This window comes from Nomascus leucogenys, chromosome 19 (assembly GCF_006542625.1).
Source record: "Nomascus leucogenys isolate Asia chromosome 19, Asia_NLE_v1, whole genome shotgun sequence".
NCBI classification, from domain to species: Eukaryota; Metazoa; Chordata; class Mammalia; order Primates; family Hylobatidae; genus Nomascus; species Nomascus leucogenys.
In genome coordinates, this window is record NC_044399.1 from 47,486,997 (window position 1) to 47,508,593 (window position 21,597).

Consider the following 21,597-nt stretch of genomic DNA (forward strand, 5'->3'; position numbering starts at 1 on the left):
ATTAACAGGTGAATAAATAAAAGAAATGTAGTATATATACACAACAGAATATTATTCAGTCATAAAAAAATGAAATCCTGTCATTTGCAACAACATGGATGGAACTGGAGGACATTAATGTTAAGTGACTAGGCATGGAAAGACAAATGTCTCATGCTCTCATTCATATGTGGTAGCTAAAAAAGTTGATCTCATGGAGGTAGAGTAGAATGATGGTTACTAGAGGCAGGAAAGGGTAAGAAATAGGTGGATGAAAAGAGGTTGTTTCATAGGTACAAAAATAAAATTAAATAGAAGGAATACATTCTAGTGTTCAGTAGCAGAGTAGGGAAATTATAATTAACAATCATTTATTGTATATTTCAAAATAGTTAGAAGATTTGGAATGTTCCCAACACAAAGAAATGATAAATGTTTGATGTGATGGATATCCTAATTACCCTGTTTTGTTCATTACACATTGTACACGTGTATCAAAATATCACATGCACCACTATGAATATTTACAATTACTAGTGTCAGTTTTAAAAATTGAACACAAGTATCTTTGGAGATCAGTGTGTGGTTGATGGTAGCATTAAATGTCTTTTACCATGGAAAAACTTTTTAAATTATTATATCATTAAGAATATAAAAACATCCTGGTTTTACTGTTTTTTCTTTTTTAGTTGGCCAAGTGAAATTTGATCCACCCTTAAGAAAGGAGACAGAACCACATCATGAACTTGTAAGTAGTGTAGCCTTAGAATGTTAACACTGAAAATAAATGTTTTAATTTGTCTCTGTGTGATGTATTAGTACTGACCAAAAAAGCTAATCATTAATATTTTCAAAAACATTTGAGGTCCCAGCCTGGTCAACATAGTAAGACCCTGTCTCTACAAAAAAATGTTAAAACCTAGTTGACATGGCGGTGTGTACTTGTAGTCCTAGCTACTTGGGTGACTAGGGCAGGAGGATCCCTTGAGCCCAGGAATTCAAGGTTACGGTGAGCTATGATCGCACCAATGTACTCTAGCCTGGGCGAAAGTGTGAGACCTTGTCTTTAAAAACAAAATAAAATTTTTTAAAAAATTGTGGGAAACAGAAAGGTAAGTAATTCTCAAATTCATAATAAATAAATCTGTGTTGCTGAATATTTTCAAAATTATTTTAGGAGAAACTAGTTTTACCATTCTCTGATTAAATGTTTTTAATGCTGACTTTTAAATTATTTTTTATTTTTTCTGTTTTTGAGGGGCTTTTTAAAATGTGTATTTTTAGGATAAATGCCATGGTTTCCAAACATTAGGGTAGAATCATATCTGTATAGAGTACTAAAACTTAGGGAGATGAGGCGTACATAGTAAATGAAGTTTGTCATTCATTTAAGGCTTGCTATAACTTTATGAATATACTTTGTATGATTCTTTTGTTGTTGTTTTATAAACTCCTTTCCAGATAAATGATAATATATTAGATTGAGTCATAAAAGCAAAATACTTTGCATCTATTTGAGATGTTAATATTCTATAGAACAATAAAAAAAGAGATATTGGAAAATACAAAATTCTAAAGAAATTATTTTGCCAGAGTTCCATATGATGTCTGTTCCATTTTTTATTTGCTATTTAATAATGAGAAGAAAGTAACTGTTAATAAGTACTAAGGATTGAAGGCTTTCTTCTTCAGTTTAATGCTTATTTTAGCTCACTTGACTGAAGCATACAAAGGGTGTCATTAGCCTTTACCTTATAGTTACTCTAATTCAATGTACCAGTGTGGAGGAATAGGATGTTAAAGAAGAACTCTTAAAATGATCATATTGTAATACCAAAGCCTGACATTTATGAAGAGGGGTGGAGAAAATTAAGAAAAAGTAGTCATGATATTTATAAATGCTAATTGTGTTTTGTTAAGGCAGTTTGAGTTTATTTTTTGTTTCCCTTTGTAAGTTGGCATTGCCTGTATTTAAATTCTGTACTAATTTAGTAACTGCATTTTAGAGCAAAGTTGTTGCAATGTTGCTTTTTTAGAAGCTGCCTAATACAGTTTGACTTTCCATTTGCCTTAATAAAATTATATTAGCAGGACTTACTTCATTTGTGAAAGTTTCCCTTTGTGAATTTGTGGCTTTTAGTCTAAGCATAAATAACTTGGGTTTCTTGGTCTCTGCTAAACAGCCCGACAGTGATGGTTTTTTGGACAGTTCAGAAGAAATATACTACACTGCAAGATCTAATCTGGTATTTCTCATCTTCTGATTTTCTTTGTCAGCATTGTTTTAGTCGTAATTGTTTTCTTTTAAGATCAAACATTTTGTCCAATTAAAGCATTGTTTTATAAGTTGCTATCATTTAGCAAACTTCTGTATATTAAGAATTGTAGCAATTTTTTCCCATAACAAGTTACATATATATATCTACTCAGATATAATGCTGTAGTAATAAACATGCCTGTCTTTTTTATGAAAAATGTTAATATTTAATTTTCTCATTTATATATTAGGGTTTTTTTTTTTTTTAAGAAATGGCATTTCCCTGTAAAAATGTCCAGCTTAATGATGTAACTTGTTTTAATGAACTAGAAACCACCCATCCACATGTATATATATAAACTATTCATATGTGGTACATATATTATGTATTCATATATCATATGGTACATATATTATTCAGATAATATATGGTACATATATAATTTTTAAAGATAATTTATTCCTACATTAACAATGAAATCATTCTCAGATGAAGTTTTAATTTTTCAGCATTACTATCATGTCTGGTTTCCTTAGAACAAAATTTAGATTATAAAACATTCCTGAAGTTATAAATATTGTCTTACCATTACATAAGAAAAAATGAGAAATTGATGCTATTAAATATTAAATAAATAATACTTTTAATAGTTGTTATTAAGTAAATAGTTCTTTCTGCTACTGTGGTTGGCGAGAGCTCCAAGTTACCCCCATATTTACTCCTAGATTCTACTTTTCTGACTTTTAAATGGAATTTTCCTTATCTTTCCTTCCTCTTTACCTTAGTAACATACATCTTTCAATTTTGATTGGCTTAAATGATTCTTTATGTAAATTTTGTAATCTAGGACCTCTGACATTTGTAAAATATAAAAGAGATTTTAGACATAATTTCCCTGCTTTAGGGAGGTTGCTGTCCTATTGGACAGAATATATTTACACATACAAACTCTTACCATGCAACAAAATACATAATGGCTTGCCAACATTTTGCCAGGTGACAAGTGTTGATGAGGGGAAGCTAACATAACAATAGGTACTGTAGAGATGAGAGAAGGAGAAGAGCTTGGGGGCCCGTGTGGCTTATCTGGCTTCTGGGAGGGACTAAGACTAATGTCAGTATTGTGTAGGAACATTGTAGATTCCGTGTGGCTTATCTGGCTTCTGGGAGGGACTAAGACTAATGTCAGTATTGTGTAGGAACATTGTAGATTCTTCAGGAAGAAAAGGGGCAGATGCTGGCTCTGTTTCGCGGGAATTGGAAATAGTTGCCAAGGCACAGACCACAGGTTTGAGAGATGTCAGGCAGAGAGCTGAGATTTTGAAATTATCATGCTAATCTCGGATTCCTTTAAAAAAAAAGTAGGTTTAAATTATCAAAGAGGAAGTGATAGATGAAGCCATGAAATTGCATGTGTTCCCCATTGTTAAATCTGAAGAAAGAGTGCAAGAAACTGGTTACCTCAGTGGATGTTGCCTATGTTTAACATTCAGGTAGAACCAACATTGGAGGTACGGAAGAAGCAGTTGAAAAGCTAGGAGAGCCAGTAAATGCACTGTCTCAAAATAAAGAGGGGATGTCTTCAATGGCCTAAAGAGACAGAATGTGTGAGGATTGAGAATTAACCCATAGGGGCCAAGTGAGATAGAATGTCTGAAGAAAATACAGTCGGTGATTGCTGGATTGAAAATGTTTTCAGAATTAGACATGTAGGCTAGAATGACAATTAGTGAAATTTATTGCAGAAATACAACACAATCAAAATTTTAAATTGACTCTATTATTTATTGATATCCTCCATGTAGAAAAGATAACAACAAAACTGGAAACATAATACTTTAAAATTACAAATACTTGGCCGGGCACGGTGGCTCACGCCTGTAATCCCAGCACTTTGGGAGGCCGAGGCGGGCGGATCATGAGGTCAAGAGATCGAGACCATCCTGGCCAACATGGTGAAACCCTGTCTCTACTAAAAATACAAAAAATTAGCTAGGCATGGTGGCATGTGCCTGTAGTTCAGCTACTCGGGAGGCTGAGGCAGGAGAATCGCTTGAACCTGGGAGGCGGAGGTTGCAGTGAGCCAAGATTGTGCCATTGCACTCCAGCCTGGTGACAGAGCGAGACTCCATCTTAAAAAAATAAAAAAAAAAACAAATTACAAATACTCTTTTCTGTGCCACATGTGGAACTAGCCTAGTAACTTGAATAAGTTACCATATTATGGCTTTGTTCCCTGTAACTGCTCCCACCTTCATCCCCGCTCCCTGCCCTATAATCAGGAGTTTCTTGTGGTACAGGGGAGCAGTTGACGGGGGTCTTGTGACAATGGAGGGATTTAGGGACTGTTAGGATAGTTCTGGCAGAAGAGGGATGAATGAAATATTTGTCAGAGTATACAGCTTATAAAATCAGCCTTAAAGCTCACTCCCAATGGTAACAAAAGCTAACATTTATCTAGAGGTTTTTATATACCAGGCATTATTCTAAGCACTTTAAATCTATTAACTTATTGTTCTTGTTTTACAAATGAGGTGATTTAAAGTGCAAAGAAGCTGAAATTCGTTAGTCTTTAGCTAACAATAGCAGAGCTGGGATTCCTAAGCAGCCTGGCTCAGGAATGCAAAACTAAACCGCTGTACTGTATTGCCTCTACCCAACATCATCAGTATATATTTTTAAAGTAATACTGGGCCCCCCACCTTTTTAAAATAAATATATATGTCCCATGGTTATGTTTTTTGTTTTTTTTACTGTGATAAAATACACATTACGAAATTTACCATTTTAATGTTTATGTCTACAGTCCAGTGGCATTAAGTACATTCATATTGTTATGCAGATGCCACCACTCTCCATCTTCAGAATGATTTCATCTTCCCAAACTAAAACTCTATACTCATTAAAGAATAACTCCCCATTCCTTTTTCCCTCCAGCCCCTGGCAGTGAACACTCTGTTTTTTGACTGTGAATTTGACTTCTCTAGTTATCTTGTATAAATGGAATCATAGCATATTTGTTCTTTTATGACTGGCTCACTACTTAGCATAATTTCATAATACCTTCAGGGTTCCTCCGTGTTGCAGCATGTGTCAGAATTTCCTTTTTAAGGCTGAATAATACTCCATTGCATGTAAATACCACATTTTGTTTATACATTCATCCATTGATGGACAGTGAGTTGCTTCTACCTTTTGGCTATTGTGAATAATGCTGCTATAAACATGGATATACAAATATCTGTTTGAGTCCCTGCTTTCAATTCTTTTGATATGTAACTAGAAATGGACTTGTAGTTCTATCTTTAATTGTTTGAGAAACTGCCATACTATTTTCCACAGCAGCTGCAACATTTTATATTCCCACCAGCGATGCACATGACTTCTAATTTCTCCACATCCTCATCAGCATTTGTTATTATCCTCTGTTTTGTTTTGTTTTGTTTTTAACTTTCGATAATAGCTATCCTAATGGGTATAAAGTAGCCATAGTTATTTCTGTGTTCTAATCTTATCAATTCTAAAATCTTGGCATTATGAGCAAGATTTCATCTCTTACAAATGCTTGTGGCTGGCCACTAAAAGCCTGAGGAATCCAAAATGTCTGGCCTTCATCTTAGCTGGCAATTGGCACCAAGGTAAAAACCCTAAATCCCTTTGGGACCAGAAGAAACATTTACCCCTTTAAAGACCTTGCTACATAAACATTCCATATTACCCGTGATTTCTGGTTGTTTTAAATGCCAACTGTTTTTATTTTGTGATTTTGTAAGTGAATTTAGAATGTTGTATTTCAACTTTTGTGCTGTCCAAAAGTGCTCTCTCAAAAAAAAAAAAATCAGATAATTAATATATGAAGCCAGAAGAATAGGGCTTGATTTTTTAGAATTGACAGTATGAAAATTTTTGAAAGATGCCTGAGTTTAAAACAAAAACTCACTGTAAGTTAATTAAAAGAGTTTTGCCCATAACCGTAAAAATTGGTTTATCTGATCTGCAAAATGCTATCTTCAGATTAGAAGATTATATTACACATCCGTCTTAACTGATGCAATTTTTTTCTAATATGCATAGTTTTACTGGTTATTTAAGCCCATATACCAATAAAAAAAAAATTGAAAGTTCATTCTGTATAAAAGACTATGTTGACCCGGCACGGTAGCTCACGCCTATAATCCCAGCACTTTGGGAGGCCAAGACGGGCAGATCACTTGAGGTCAGGAGTTCGAGACCAGCCTGGCCAAGGTGGCAAAACCCCATCTCTACTGAAAATACAAAAATTAGCTGGGCATGGTGGTGCACGTCTGTAATCCCAGCTACTTGGAAGGCTGAGGCAGGAGAATCTCTTGAACCCAGAAGGCAGAGGTTGCAGGGAGCCAAGATCGCGCCACTGCACTCCAGCTTGGGTGACAGATCGAGACTGCATCTCAAAAACAAAAACCCAGAAAACACTATGTTAATGGCTATGGAGGGGCATAAATAAATAGTAACATAATCATTGCTCTGAAGAAGTATATAGTATGCCTCACCTGCCAATATTCATTTCCGAGCCTGCAGTAGAAAAGTCATATTATTCCATTTTCAGGCTCCTTAATCTGCTTTTATTAGTCAGAATCCTAACTTGATCAGTTAATATTTTGACTCTACTTGCTTTTCTGACTTTTTAAGAAATAAAAAATATTTGAGTTATCCTGGATTCAACCCCTCACTATTTCTATAAATCATCTACTGCATTAAAAGGTATCTCACTAACAACCTTATTTGTGCCATAATTTTCTCATTTTTGATGGGAAAATATTTCTCCTGTTCTCCTTTTCTTGGTCAAGATATATTGCTCAAGTATTTTTTTTTCTTTTGTGTTTTTGTAGTGAACTGTATCAATTCTATTGACTTCCTGCTGCTTTCTCATCAGGTATAGACTTAATAAATCTCCAAGGGGGATTTTTTTTAAACTACAATAAGATGTTTTTGGTCATATGCTTTTCCTTTTCCAGTGCTCCATGTTACATCCTTTGTTCATTTTCAGTTCTTTCTCACACTTTGTGTTCTTAGAAATTCCAGCTGAAATTTAGAAATAGTCTCCCATTCATTAAAATGAACTACTGAAATTAGGATTTTGCAACCCAAAAAGATATTTTAATTGGGCTAGGATAACGATCTTGAACTTTTAATCTGTACTAGGTTATTGCATGTTTTCAGCTCCTGTTACTTATTTGACTCTACTGTGTAAACACTGTCATTCATTAACAAGTCGATGCCTGATTAGTGCTACTAACTTTTTTTTTGCTGTCATACTTAAGTGTTTCTTGTTTAGCTTATAAAGAATGGCCATAAGATACCATCATATTGGGATAGTTTGAGCGCCTTTCCAAGCATTATTTTGGTAGCATTTTTCTGATATGGAATAACTTCCAAATCCTTTTTGAAAAACATTTAGATCAGTCTTTCTTAGACTGCCCCATAGACATATAATGAACTACTAACTTTGCCCTGGTTTCACTTTTGTTCCTTTCCTTTTTATTTCTTCTCATTTTCCCTGTCCGATTTTCTGTCTGAATTCTTGTCAGACAATAGGTGCTTGGTAAACAATGGTTGTATTAAATGAGATTAGAAACTTTTTAGAAGGATTTAAAGTAATATTTTACTTATGGTATTCCTAGCACATTGTTTTAGTTCCATGGTTGCTATAACATAATTTAAGGAGAAGAAATTGTTAAAGAATGAGCCCCTTTGAATTTCACCTTTCCTGGTAAGACTTGGGACATGACCCATTTAATCATCAGGCTTGGATCTATCCACAACTTCTCTCTTAGCCTGAATGTTATTCGCTATATGAGCCTATGCTCAATTTTCGATTAATATATTACTTCAGTTATTTTAGATACTTTTCTTACCTTTCTAAATATACTGCTGATCTCAGTTTATTTTCTTTATTTTTTAAAAATTTTTTTATTTTTATTTTTTTGAGACGGAGTCTCTCTCTGTCGCCAGGCTGGAGTGCAGTGGCGCGATCTTGGCTCACTGCAGCCTCCACCTCCCGGGTTCAAGCGATTCTCCTGCCTCAGCCTCTCAAGTAGCTGGGACTACAGGCTCAGGCCACCACGCCCAGCTAATCTTTTGTATTTTTAGTAGAGACAGGGTTTCACCATGTGTTGGCCAGGATGGTCTCGATCTCCTGACTTTGTGATACGCCTGCCTCAGCCTCCCAAAGTGCTGGGATTACAGGCATGAGCCACCGTGCCTGGCCTGTTTCCTTTATTTTTAATCATTATTACCAGCCTTTTATTTGTCTTATATCAGATGAGCTGAATATTCTTATGACACATCTGTGTTTATATAACAGAAGAGCCATGTCCACTCCACACGAATGTGTGCTTTTGGAAGCTGTCATTTGATTAAAGGCTTAAGAGATTATATTGGCTAAAGATGTAGCTGGTCTGATGGAGGGCCCAGTTATCTGTAGCTGAAGGAAACAAATTTTGTGTTTATTTAATTTAGTACTTCTCTTTACTGAATACTGCAGTTTAAGGATTCAGTAGTAAAGTCATGACCACTTAAATTGTGCAGTTTTGTGATAACAATGATTTTATCTTATTAAGATATATCATTACAAATTAAAGAGTACAGATGTCCTTTTTCATTAGAATTTCGTGTGATACCAGTGTGACAGTCAACTAATCTTTTTTATGATGTGTTATCTTTTCTGACACTGATAAGAACACATTATTATGCATGGAAGAACATAAATATTGAAGAAGACAAAATTTGAGTCTTGTCTAAACCGGGATTTTGATTTTAATTTTCATCAGATTTTTTTTGACAGGTCTTGGAATATTTAAATTTTAAAGTGCTTTTCTCTTAAATGTAATGTATTGCTTAAAATCCTTATATTCTGAGGCTTAGTTTTTTGTGTGACTTAGAATTAGCTTTGTGTATCTTAACGAGGCTGAAGTTTTATTTATGGGAAAATAAACAATTGGCATTTGAACAAGCGCTTATTTATGGTGCAGTCAGTTTGTGCCAGGAACAATGCTAGACCATAGGCTGTAAGGAAAGAAGATAGATTTGATTATTTCCCATTGTTTAAGGAGCTCACTTTTACAAACATGTAAATAGATTAAAATGCAGTGTAAGTGCTAGGGGAGCTCTGTGTGTTAAATGCTGTGGAGACTTAAAGAAGGCTGCAGATAATCCCTGGCAGTCTTGGAAGGCGGCTGCTGCAAGGTGACTTTTGTGTTAAGCCCTGATCATGAATCTGAGAATATCTTGTAAAAGTAAAAAGCACTTTAAATACGCTATATTCTAATGTAAATAAGATTCATTTTTAAAATGTCAAATATTCCCCGTTAATGGTTAAAACAGTGCATAGATTACAGTGGCTCTTTAAGAAGAGGACAAAAGGCAGCTTTACTTCATTCTTTTCATGGTTGTTGGAAAGCACATCTCTTTTTCTCAAGAAGGCATTTGAGTTGAGCATGTATACTGTTCATCCTTTTAAATGTTAATTCTTAACACTCTATAACCCACAGCATTAAGTCGGAAGGTGTTTAAATAGTTAAGGAACTGCCTTAATACTCATTTGAAGTTTTGCTTTTATACTCTTAAAAAACTATTAAAAGTCCTTCAGTACAATTTATAATATTGCACAAGTTCATATATGTAATTTACTTTTAAAATAGCACCCAATTTTTTATCTTTAAAAAATTATTACCTGCGTGAAACAGCAGTAGAAATATGTGAAAGTGTATATATACGTAATTATTTTAGATACTATATACAAAGCAAACCAAGATTTTTGTTGCTTATTCACTTCTGAACATTTTTGCTTCATTATAACTGGAGAATAAACACCTTATTTGAGCTTTTTTCTTTCTAAAAACTGATTTTTACAAAAGTTAAAGTAACAGTAACCAAAAGTGAAACTTTGCATATGTTGTTCAGAAAAATTCCAAGAAAAACACTCAAATAATAAAATACTTAAATCAGGACTATGGACTCATGAAATCCTTCTTTTTAAGAATGTATAGCAATACAGATTTATTTGGGGGTCTGGGACTTGTCTTTTAAAAATAATATCTATTAATGTATCATGGTGTGTGATATACTACTATTGTGCTAAGTATTTTATTTTGTACTATTAGGATCTGCAACTGGAATATGGACAAGGACACCAAGGTAGTTACTTTTTAGGTGCAAACAAGTAAGTAAAGTTCTTTTAAAACTTAATTTAAATTCAAGAATGATTAAGTTGCCTTTAATATTATATTTTAATATTTAAGGTAGAAAATTGTATTAAGCTGGTAGATATATTTATATTTTACAATACGCATTTAACCTTTTTCCATTGCTTCCTTGCTCATTATTTAGTTAATAGTTGTCATAATGGGAAGCATCAACATAATTTTTTTATATCAGGCTACATTGCTGATCTTGTATGTTAGAGAAAACCACATGTATTGCCACTGAAGGCAGATATATGTTTTAGCACTTTATTTATTTCTAAAATTGATCTGTTTATTTCTTATAAAACTTGCTTTGGTACATCTCTTAAGATGGGTTGGTCCCTGAAAACAGCTGGAATTATTCATACAACTTAGAAATCTTAACTTTTTGGCTATAAGGTTTTTTTAAAGTAAGATAGTAGTTAAAATGTGTGTCTGAATTCTTAAAAGTTACCAATCTAGGCAGTAAATAAATTCAACAGTTATTTAATGCCTCTTCTACACCAGGCACTATCTAATTGATAGAGGCACAGAGGTTTAAAAGGCAGCTTACAAACATTAACAACTTAAATTGTTCATTTACCAGGTATGATGGGAGACAGAACTTTGCTATTCCCCTTAGAGTCTCATTTTCTAAGTTTGTGGATAAATTATCATGATAAAAACTAATTTATAAGGGAATATAATTTAAATTACCAAACTTCCAGCAGTGCATATATTATTTTAATAGTCAGAACAACTTAAAATTTCTTTTTTTTTTTTTTTTTTTTTTGAGGCAGAGTCTCACTCTGTTGCCCAGGCTGCAGTGCGGTGGCATGATCTTGGCTCACTGTAGCCTCTGCCTCCCGGGTTCAAGTGATTCTCATGCCCCAGCCTCCCAGTAGCTGGGACTACAAGGGCCTGCCACCACACCAAGCTAATTTTTTGTATTTTTGTAGAGACTACGTTTCACCATGTTGGCCAGGCTGGTCTCGAACTCTTGGCCTCAAGTGATCCACCTGCCTCAGCCTCCCAGAGGGTGCTAAGATTACAGGTGTGAGCCACCATGCCTTGCAAAATTTCAAAATACTATTTCAGTTGCATTAGAGAGTTGAGACATACATTCTCATATTTTAAGTTAAGCAGTTGAGAAATAGTAACTAAAGACAAATAGCTTAGTTTTAAGGGTAATAATGCAAAATCATGTTTCTCTCTTTTTTTAATAAACTAAATACCAAATGTTTAATTTTTTACTTAAATATACTATCCTTTCGTAACACAGAGAAAAGGCTTTAATAACAACCTAGAGAAATATATTAGTTTTTTTTAAGTTGAACTTCAGTTAAATATGGTCAGAGTTTTAAAAATATTATTAGCTTTGATACTGTTATTAAGTCATTATTATTATTAGCATTTATGTTTTTTAAAATGGAAAATAAGTGTAAAATTTTCTTGGTAGAAAAAATGAAATTTTACCTAAATAGTTAACTATTTGTGATTTATAAATTGTCTTAGTTGGTGAAAAACAAAGGAAAGTTTGTCTCATAGTGGATTAGCAAATAAAAAAAATTTTTGAAGTGTTTTTGTGTTATTTTCTCTAAATATGAAGTCCCTAATTTTAAGGACCTTGTTAGCAAATTTTAGTGTATTTTAAGAGACTGAAAAATTTGGGAAAATATTTTTTACCTTTTTTGATTCATTTTAAATACATTTTAAAAATTTGTACATTCAAAGTACAAAAAAAAAATGTAGCCCCTCACGAAATGCCTTTCCAGATTCCTTAGTTTCCATTGTCTGATTTCTGATTGTTAGACATTTTCATAGTGTATAGTTATTTTGGCTAGGTAAAATGTTAATAATTTGCCCAACCTTCATTTTTTGATGAATTGGATCCCTGCTTAAGGAACTGTATTCTATATAACGAACCCTTGGCAAGGTAGGTTGGCCAAAAGTTTGCCCTTTGGCTGTGTTTCATGTGTAGGTATAGACATACATGTGACATGAGCATGGATGTAGCACTCCTCTTGCTGTATTGATATGTCTGCTTTATTCTTGTGTAGGCAGTGTTTTAAAAACGGGATTTCCTGCTTTCTCCATAGGTGATCAGGCAGACAGATTTCCATTGATGGGTTTCTACCTATTCCAGACCATGCAGGAACTATCTAATTAGAATTGTTAACATAGGACTTTTCTTTTTCTAACAGGAAGCATATGTATTTTGACTTATACTTGCTTGTCTCCTTTTCTTTGGAATTCTAATCTCACTAAGGTCAGCTTTTCTGATAATTTATTTAAAACCAACAAAATATTATTTTTAAAAGAAAACACTAGGCCGGGAGTGGTGACTCACGCCTGTAATCCCAGCACTTTGGGAGGCTGAGGCAAGTGGATCACCTGAGGTCAGGAGATCGAGACCAGCCTGGCCAACATGGTGAAACCCCGTCTCTACTAAAAATACAAAAAATTAGCTGGACATGGTGGCACACGCCTGAGGTCCCAGCTGCTTGGGAGGCTGAGGCAGGGGAATCGCTTGAACCCAGGAGGCAGTGGTTGCAGTGAGCCGAGATCATGCCATTGCACTCCAGCCTGGGTGACAAGAATGAAACTCCGCCTCAAAAAAAAAAAAAAGAAAAGAAAACTTTAAATTATTTATGTTTTGTTTTAATTTAGGGCAAAAAAGGTTGAAGGTAAATTCTCTTCTAATAAGTAATAGTTAAAGGAGTACATTGAATTACACAATTCCTGGCACAGCTGAGTATAGTAGTAGTAAATGCCAGATGGCTTTTCCTATAAACTACATGACTTTGAGAAATTTACCTCTATTATTGCTAGTAAAATGGATAATATAATAGTACCTGCCTCATAGGGTGCTAAGGATGAAATGGAATAATTGCTATAAAGCATTTAGCACATTTAGGACTTAGTAAATACTTATTAGTTGCCTTTATTTATGGTAGTTATTCAGTAAATAATTGTTGATTGTATGAACAAGTAGATAATATGAGTGAATAAAACTGCTGTTTAATTTTAGAGAAATAGGGTTTTTGTTTGTTTGCTTGTTTGTTTGAAATGTAATCAGAGCAGTACTTACAGACTGGGGGCAGTTTGACAATTTTGAAAGATGTTAATAACCTGCAGCACTGATTCCTTAGCTAATGCAAATATGCTGAGCATTTTGGTGGTCATTTTAGACCTCTGCCATATCTGTTTGTACATTGTTTCATTTTTAACCTTTTCGTCAACATTTCTTACTCATTTTAGATTGACTTAGAATTCAGCATCTGAAAGCATTGTTTTTGTTTTGTTTTGTTATTTACTTTCTAAAACTTCCATAAGAGAAGAATTCAAGCGGACTAGTGAATAGTGACATTGTTTATTGTGTAACACTCAATCTTGGTGAATAAATCAGTATCACATTTTCTCCAGTGCTCTCAAGATGCAGTATTTACTGTAAACAGACTTTTTAGCAAATTTAGCCATATTTCATTTTCTCTTTTATAAAGCCTAAAAAGTAAATCATGCATCCTACTTTTCATTAAGACTGTATTAATTCTGTAATTTCATTAATAAAATATCTTAACACATAATGGAGATTTATAGGTAAATGAATTAAAATATACATATGAATCCCTGAGCCATGGGCTATCTGCTTTTTCATATTCACTTATTCAACCATTCTCTTATTGTTAGAGAGCTCCCAGGAAGATTCTTTTTAAAAAAGTGGAATGCTGGCCGGGTGTGGTGGCTCACGGCTTATACCTGTAATCCCAACACTGGGAAGCCGAGGCAGGTGGATCACTTGAGGCCAGGAGTTCAAGACCAGCCTGGGCAATATAGTGAGACTCCATCTTTACTGAAAATACAAAAATTAGCCGGGCATGGTGGTACACACCTGTAACCCTAGCTACTCGGGAGGCTGAGGCATGAGAATTGCTTGAACCTGGGACGTGGAGGTTGCAGTGAGGCAAGATCACACCACTGCACTCCAGCCTGGACAAAAAAAGCAAGACTCCATCTCAAAAAAAAAAAAAAAAAAAAAAAAAAAAAAAAAAAGTGGAATGCGAATGCAGTATAAATACAATTAAATATGGTACATTTTAAATTATCTTCCTATATTCAAATCCTAATATTTTCTATTGTAAAAAAACTCAAAAAGGATTGTCACGTGCTTAACAAAAAGTATTTTTTCACATCTAAAATTACATAAAAGCCCACTGTACAGTTCAGAGACATTATGTTTAATTTGGTAAAATAGTTTAAAGCAGCACTTCTCAAATATTTGGTCTCATGATTTTTTACAGTGTTTAAAATTATTGAGGATTCCAAAGAGCTTTTGTTTATAGGGGTTATAACTATCAGTATTTATAGTATTTGAAATTAAACTTAGAACTTTTCAAAATGTTAATATATTTTTAAAATAATATTATTTGTTATAATAACATACTTTTGTGTGTGTGTTTAAAAAAAAAATCTCCATTCTTAAGGACCAGCTCAAATGCCACCTCTTTACAGTGGTTTCTTATAACACCTCTAATTTCTCTCCTGAGACTCAGAGGCAGCGAATAATTGCCATAAAAGGTTTTATTATATATGTCAGTGCACTGCAGAACACTTTTTGTTGAGGTCCACTAATAACATTTTTTTATGAAAAAATAGCTATTTTTTAGAAACAAAATCATATTAGTAAAAAAAAAGTAGCATTGTTTTACTTTTTTTTTTTTTTTCAAGTCTTCTTAACATTGTCTTAATAGAGGACAGCTAAATTCTCATGTCTGCTACTGCATTTAATCTGTTGTGATATCACACATCTTGTAGTCTCTGGAAAACTCCAGTGTGTACTCATGAGAAAATAAGAGCAACAAAGGTATTGCATATTGTGAAAATAGTTTGGACCTTGCAGACCCCTACAGGAGACTAAGAGACCCCAGGATTTTTATACCACAATTTGAGAACTGCTAGTTTAAGGAAATGTTACTTAGCCAATAGTAATAAAGAAAATACTAATCAAGTCCCAATTCTGTCCTAAATTACCCTTCTAAGCACTTTACCTACATTAATTCAGTAGATCTTCTGACAGCCACTTTGAAATAAGTACTGAGGTGATTTCCACTTTACATAGCTGGAAACCAAAGCATAGAGAAATCAGAGTAACTTATCCAGTGCCATATCCTGTGATGGTGAAGGCAGGATTCAGATTCGGGCCATCTTGGCTTTAAAGCCTGTCTGCATTTTGCTCTACTGCCTCTAGACAGAAGCTCCTGCTTTCTTAGAGTTGGCCTTTGGAGAGCTTTGTGAATAAGATAATATTTGACTGTGGTACCTCACTTTTTGTATCTCCAAAATAGGACTTGCAATTAGTTTATGGTTTTCCTATAGGATTTACCACTCTGGAGTCATAAGTTTTTCATTTTTTAAAATTTAAATTGTTGTTAATCTAGGCTAATTAAAATATTGATGCCTAAAACCTATTCTATTAATTGCTTACAGTAGGTAACCATACCTTTTCAGTTTCTCTAGTTTTATGTTTTGTAATTTTAAGGGCAGTTTTTCCTGATATGTATTAGGAGAGAAAATAATTAAAAGGTGCTACCTTATAACTTTTAGGGAGAGTAACATTTTTGCTGACTCTCTTTTATCCCAGTAGTATATTAGTAACTATATTTATCTCCCCTATTAGCTTTGAGAAGTCTGTTGAGTCTTTATGCTTGAAGAGTGTAATTTAGGAGGTATGCTGCATGAATTTGCAGTAAAAAGAAGTAAGGGAACTTCAGGAATGCCATAAGTTCTCTCTTACGTTCCTGAAAATTAAAGTTTTGTATACTGCTCCTAATGGTAAAATCCTCGACCTGGTCTGATACAGGCTTAGTCTCCCAAAAGTGTAAATGTGTTTGCCCGTGCACCACTGGAGAACAAATCCTTCAGGTAAGTGAGTGTCTTCTGTGAAAGCAAAGTGCTACTACATTCATGTATTCACATCACATGCATGCATGCTTCCGCAGAGAGATCCAACATGGTGAGTTTCATTTTGTAGGATTGCCTGAGAGCATGATGTTATTTTAAAGTGTGTCACCTTCCGTATTTTAAGAAAAAGAAAGTATATATAATTTCAGGTGTCAGGTATAAAATTCCAGGTAAAATTTGAATCCTGGAAACTTCTGACTATGACCCTGCAATTATTGTTTTGTCAGTACTGTTGTGACATTCCATGGTGAGTTGTCTTCTGTTTGAATTGGTATTTTTCAATAAATATTAGGATTTATTTTGTTCATTTAAAATACATATATAAAGACATTAGCAACAGGAAAATAGAGGTATCTCATTAAATATAACTTGATGTTTTATGGTTGCAGAGGTGATCACTAGCAAATTTTCGGTAAATGGTAAAAAGTAATCATTCAAAAAATGTATGGGTAAGGTTAAAGTGATAAAAACACATTCGATATTCCTTTGATAATTTATTCACATTATTTTTTGTTTTTGTTTTTTCTTTTAAGGAGTCTTCTCAAGTCTGTTGAAGAAGAATTGCATCAGCGGTAATTTTAATTTTTAGTCTTAAAGTACTTTATGTCACAGACAAGTAAAGTCGGTTTGCCCCTTTCTCTGTTATAGTCTATTTGTTTGAGTTGTTTCTTTAATACAGATAGGGCCTCGCTCTGTTGCCCAGGCTGGATTGCAGTGGTGTGATCATAGCTCACTGCAGCCTTGAACTCTTGGGCTCAAGCGATCTTTCCACGTCAGCCTCCCTAGTAACTGACGTCACGATCCACCGCTCCCAGTTCCTTGTTTTAATTCTGAATCTATCCTATCCTATAAAGATGCAGAAATAAAATTTTATCTTACAGTAGCTTTACCTGCATTTTCTAAAATTTCTTCTTATACACAGTTTTGGTAAAATCCATTTAATAACAGTGACATTATCCTTTTTATTTAGAGGACACGTGGCACATTTAGAAGATGATGAAGGAGATGATGATGAATCTAAACAGTAAGTTCTGTCTCTGTTTTTGGTAAAAAGAAAAGGTGTCATTTGACCTGATTTCATCAATCTGGCAGCTTAATATTGATGGAAATTTTAATATCAGTAACACAATATTACGGGTTGTACCTCAGTTTCCTTCCTTTTTTCTATTCTAGTTACATTAGCTTGGGCTGACATAACAAAATACCATAGACTTAGACAACAAATTTATTTCTCACAGTTCTGGAGGTGGGAAGTTCAAGATCAAGGTACCAACCAACTTGGTAAGGGCTGCCCTCTTGGCTTGCAGACAGCCGTCTTCTGGCCGTGTCTTCACATGGCCTTACCTCAGTGTATGCACATGATGGGATCAGAGCTAAGAGTGATCTCTCTCTCTCTTCTTGTAAGATCACCAATCCCATAGGATTAGGATCCCACTGTTACAACCTCATTTAAGCTTAATTACTTCCTAAAAACCCATCTCTAAATATAATCACATTGTGGGTTAGGACTTCAACATGTGAATTTTATAGCGACACATTTCAGTCCATTTTTTCCAAAGAACTTCGGAAAAAAACTAACAAGGACAATAATTTTTTATTGTAGATTTATCAGTAATTGATAGCTGCTGTAATTTTACTACAACTACAAAGAAACTTATTATAAATTTGATTAAATTTTAATCTGTTATATTTCAAGTGAACAAATACTTTGGATGTAAATATATAGTTTTAAAGGAGGAATATTTTTACTATTATGTATGCATTGATGTTGACTTTTTTTTTTTTTTTTTAAATAAAGATGCAGTTTCATGGTAAAATGATAAGAGCACTTGACTAGCAGTTGAGGGCATAGGTTTTCCTTTTCACCTCACTACTCTGTGATCTTGGGTAAAGTTACATAACCTTTCTAGGCCTTGAAATCCTCATCTGAGACATTTGTGCTTCATCATATTACAATTTTTTTCTTTCTTTGTTTTGAGAAAGGGTCTTGCCTTCTCTGTGGCCCACCTGAAGTGCAGTGTGGTGTGATCTTGGCTCACCGCAGCCTCGACCTCCTGGCTCAACCAGTCCTCCCACCTCAGCCTCCTGAGTAGCTGGGACTGCACCTCCATGCTTCCTAATTTTTTACTTTTTTTGTAGAGATGGGTTTCCACCATGTTGTTCAGGCCGGGCTCGAACTCCTGAGCTCAAGCAGTCTGCTCGCCTCAGCCTCCTAGAGTGCTGGGATTACAGGCATGAGCCACTATGACCAGCCTTTTTCTATTTCTAAAACTGAATCTGAGTTATAATGAATCCTAACTTCAGTCACATTCTGCCTGTAATTTCATAAAGCATATATATAGTTTTTGATGAGCTTCATCAAAGATGTTTCATATCTAACAGTAGCAAAAATGAAGTTTACAATGTGATATATTTTATACCATATCATTTATTTCATAAGCCAGATGTGGCTTGTATTCTTAATTATTTACCTTTCAGTTGATATAAACTGTAATTATAATTATCTTTTCCAGTTTTAATTACAATATAGTACTTGGAACCAAGAAAGTGTATTACCCAATTACTTCTTTTTAAATTGAATTTAATTATTTTAACTTAAATAATTATAATACAAATTTGTGTGGTACGTAGTAACGTTTTGATACATACAATGTAGTGATCTGATCAGGATAATTAGCATATCCATCATCTCAAACATTTATCGTTTCTTTGTGTTGGGAACATTCAATATCCTCCTTCTAGCTGTTTGAAACTAAATAACACATTATTGGTTTTTTGTTTTGTTTTGTTTTTTGAGACAGTCTTGCCCTGTCACCCAGGCTGGAGTGCAGTGGCATGATCTCGGCTCTCTGCATGCAAGCTCTGCCTCCCGGGTTCATGCCATTCTCCTGCTGGGACTACAGGCACCCACCACCACACCTGGCTAATTTGTTTGTATTTTTAGTAGAGACGGTGTTTCACCACGTTAGCCAGGATGGTAGGATGGTCGGTCTCGATTTCCTGACCTCGTGATTTGCCCACCTTGACCTCCCAAAGTGCTGGGATTACAGGCATGAGCCACCACGCCTGGCCCATTATTGTTAACTATAGTCATCCTACAGTGGTGTGAGAGAGTAGTACTTCTTATTCCACTTATCTAACTGTAATTTTGTGTTCTGTAACAAATCTCTCCCTTTCCTCCCCTTTTCCCTGCCCTTCCCAGTTCCTAGTATCCTGTGTTCTGCTTGTTACTTCTAGGAGATCAACTTTTTTTTTTTAGCTTCCCCATGAGTAAGAACATGCGGTGTTTAACTTTCTATTTCGGCTTATTTCACTTAACATAATGTCCTCCAGTTCCCAGTTACTTCTGAATAATACCTCTAGCAACATTTCACAAAATACTTTAGAAAAAACTTACACTCTTAGAAAATGATATTTGTCTTTGCAGCTTATGTGTCTTTGAAAAAATTATTATATTTTAGGATTGATTCATTTGTAAAATGAATAGTTCTGATTCTAAACTTTTCTGTTTTTAGTTCAACTCTGAAAGCAAAAGTTCCACCTCCTTTGCCACCAAAGGTAGACAGATTTATTTTTCAATTTGATATATGTGTGTTATTGTTCTGCCAATTTAATACTTTTTTGAGAGTTTTTCTAGCTTTTCATTTGTGATCCACAAAGAAAAATCATGAAGTTGATATAAGTAAATGATTTTTTTATTATATTTGTCTCTTTTTATAATGCCCAACTTATATTTAGTGTTCATTCTTTTTTTTTTTTTTTTTTTTTTTTTTGAGACAGTCTCACTCTGTCACCCAGGCTGGAGTACTGTGGCATGATCTCGGTTCACTGCAGCCTCCTCCTCTCAGGTTCAAGCAATTCTCCTGCCTCAGCCTCCCCAATAGCTGGGATTACAGGCACGCACCGCCAGGTCCAGCTAAAGTTTTGTATTTTTTAGTAGAGACTGGGTTTTGCCATGTTGGCCAGGCTCGGCTCAAACTCCTGACCTCAGGTGATCTGCCTGCCTTGGCCTCCCAAAGTTTTGGGATTACAGGCATGAGTCACTGTGCCTGGCCTTATTTAATGTTCATTCTAAGTAACAAGTCCTAGGAATTTACACTGAAAATGATTGTATTAATGGATTAGCGTTATTTGGCTTGGGTTAGAAAACTCACATTTCTTATAAGATTGTTTTTCTCAAAATCTGCAATCTATTCCTGACTTCTAAGAATGAATAAAGGATAGTAATTTATCATCATAGATATTTAATTTTCAAAAGATAATTTTAATTAAAAATACAAAATAGTACAATTTTTAAATGCTTTTTAACAACAAAATTATTTTTCCAAACAAAATAATTCTAAAATAGTAATTTCAACTGATGGGTTGTTTTTTTTAAAGGTAAAATGAGCTAATATATATTTTATTTCATAAGTTCATATGCATAGCAAATTTTAATTATAATATGAGCTGCTTTAAAGTTTAAAATCAAAGTGTTACAAATGAGAGTTGGAGTCTTACCAATCTTGTCATTCAGTTTATTACTATTTTTATTTATTTTCATTTTATACAGTTGAGAAAATCCTGATTCATGCAAGTAAATAATGCTGTACTTGCTTGTTTAGTTTTATCATAGCAGAAGTAAAGAGATCTGAATTTCAAAGAAATAAGTGCTGAGCAATAATAAGAGACACGTTATAAATTCTACAAACTGTCAGCCAACTGTAGGTTTTTCCATTGTTCGTACAAAAAGTGTCTCAGGCATCCCGTAGTGCTGTGTTGGTATTCTCCAACATGATAACGTTTTTTGTTTTTTTGTTTTGTTTTGTTTTGTTTTGTTTTGTTTTGAGATGGAGTCTCGCTCTTTCGCCCAGGCTGGACTGCAGTGGCGCTATCTCGGCTCACTGCAAGCTACGCCTCCTGGGTTCACGCCATTCTCCTGCCTCAGCCTCCTGAGTAGCTGGGACCACAGGCACCCGCTGCCACGCCCAGCTAATTTTTTGTATTTTTAGTAGAGACGGGGTTTCACCATGTTAGCCAGGATGGTCTCAATCTCCTAACCTCGTGATCCACCCGCCTCGGCCTCCCAAAGTGCTGAGAATTAGAGGCGTGAGCCACTGCACCTGGCCACGTGATAACATTTTAATTGGTATCCTCTCATGCCCCTGGTCTGAAAGATTAAGCATTACCATAAAGACATTGAGTCATCTAAGAGAGAG

General features: G+C 34.5%; 1 protein-coding gene across 2 annotated transcripts in view; it reads left to right on the forward strand.

The window, feature by feature from the left end:
* MAP4K3 (mitogen-activated protein kinase kinase kinase kinase 3) overlaps positions 1–21,597 on the forward strand; it is a 188,317-nt gene that overhangs the window by 127,559 nt on the left and 39,161 nt on the right. The window contains exons 14-19 of one of the 2 annotated variants that reach the window (XM_003262767.3): positions 669–727; positions 2,163–2,225; positions 10,379–10,437; positions 16,933–16,971; positions 17,370–17,423; positions 19,915–19,957. In XM_003262767.3, coding sequence (XP_003262815.1) covers positions 669–727; positions 2,163–2,225; positions 10,379–10,437; positions 16,933–16,971; positions 17,370–17,423; positions 19,915–19,957 — 317 coding nt within the window. The remainder of the gene's footprint in view (positions 1–668; positions 728–2,162; positions 2,226–10,378; positions 10,438–16,932; positions 16,972–17,369; positions 17,424–19,914; positions 19,958–21,597) is intronic. The other variant, XM_003262766.3, reaches the window with a different exon arrangement.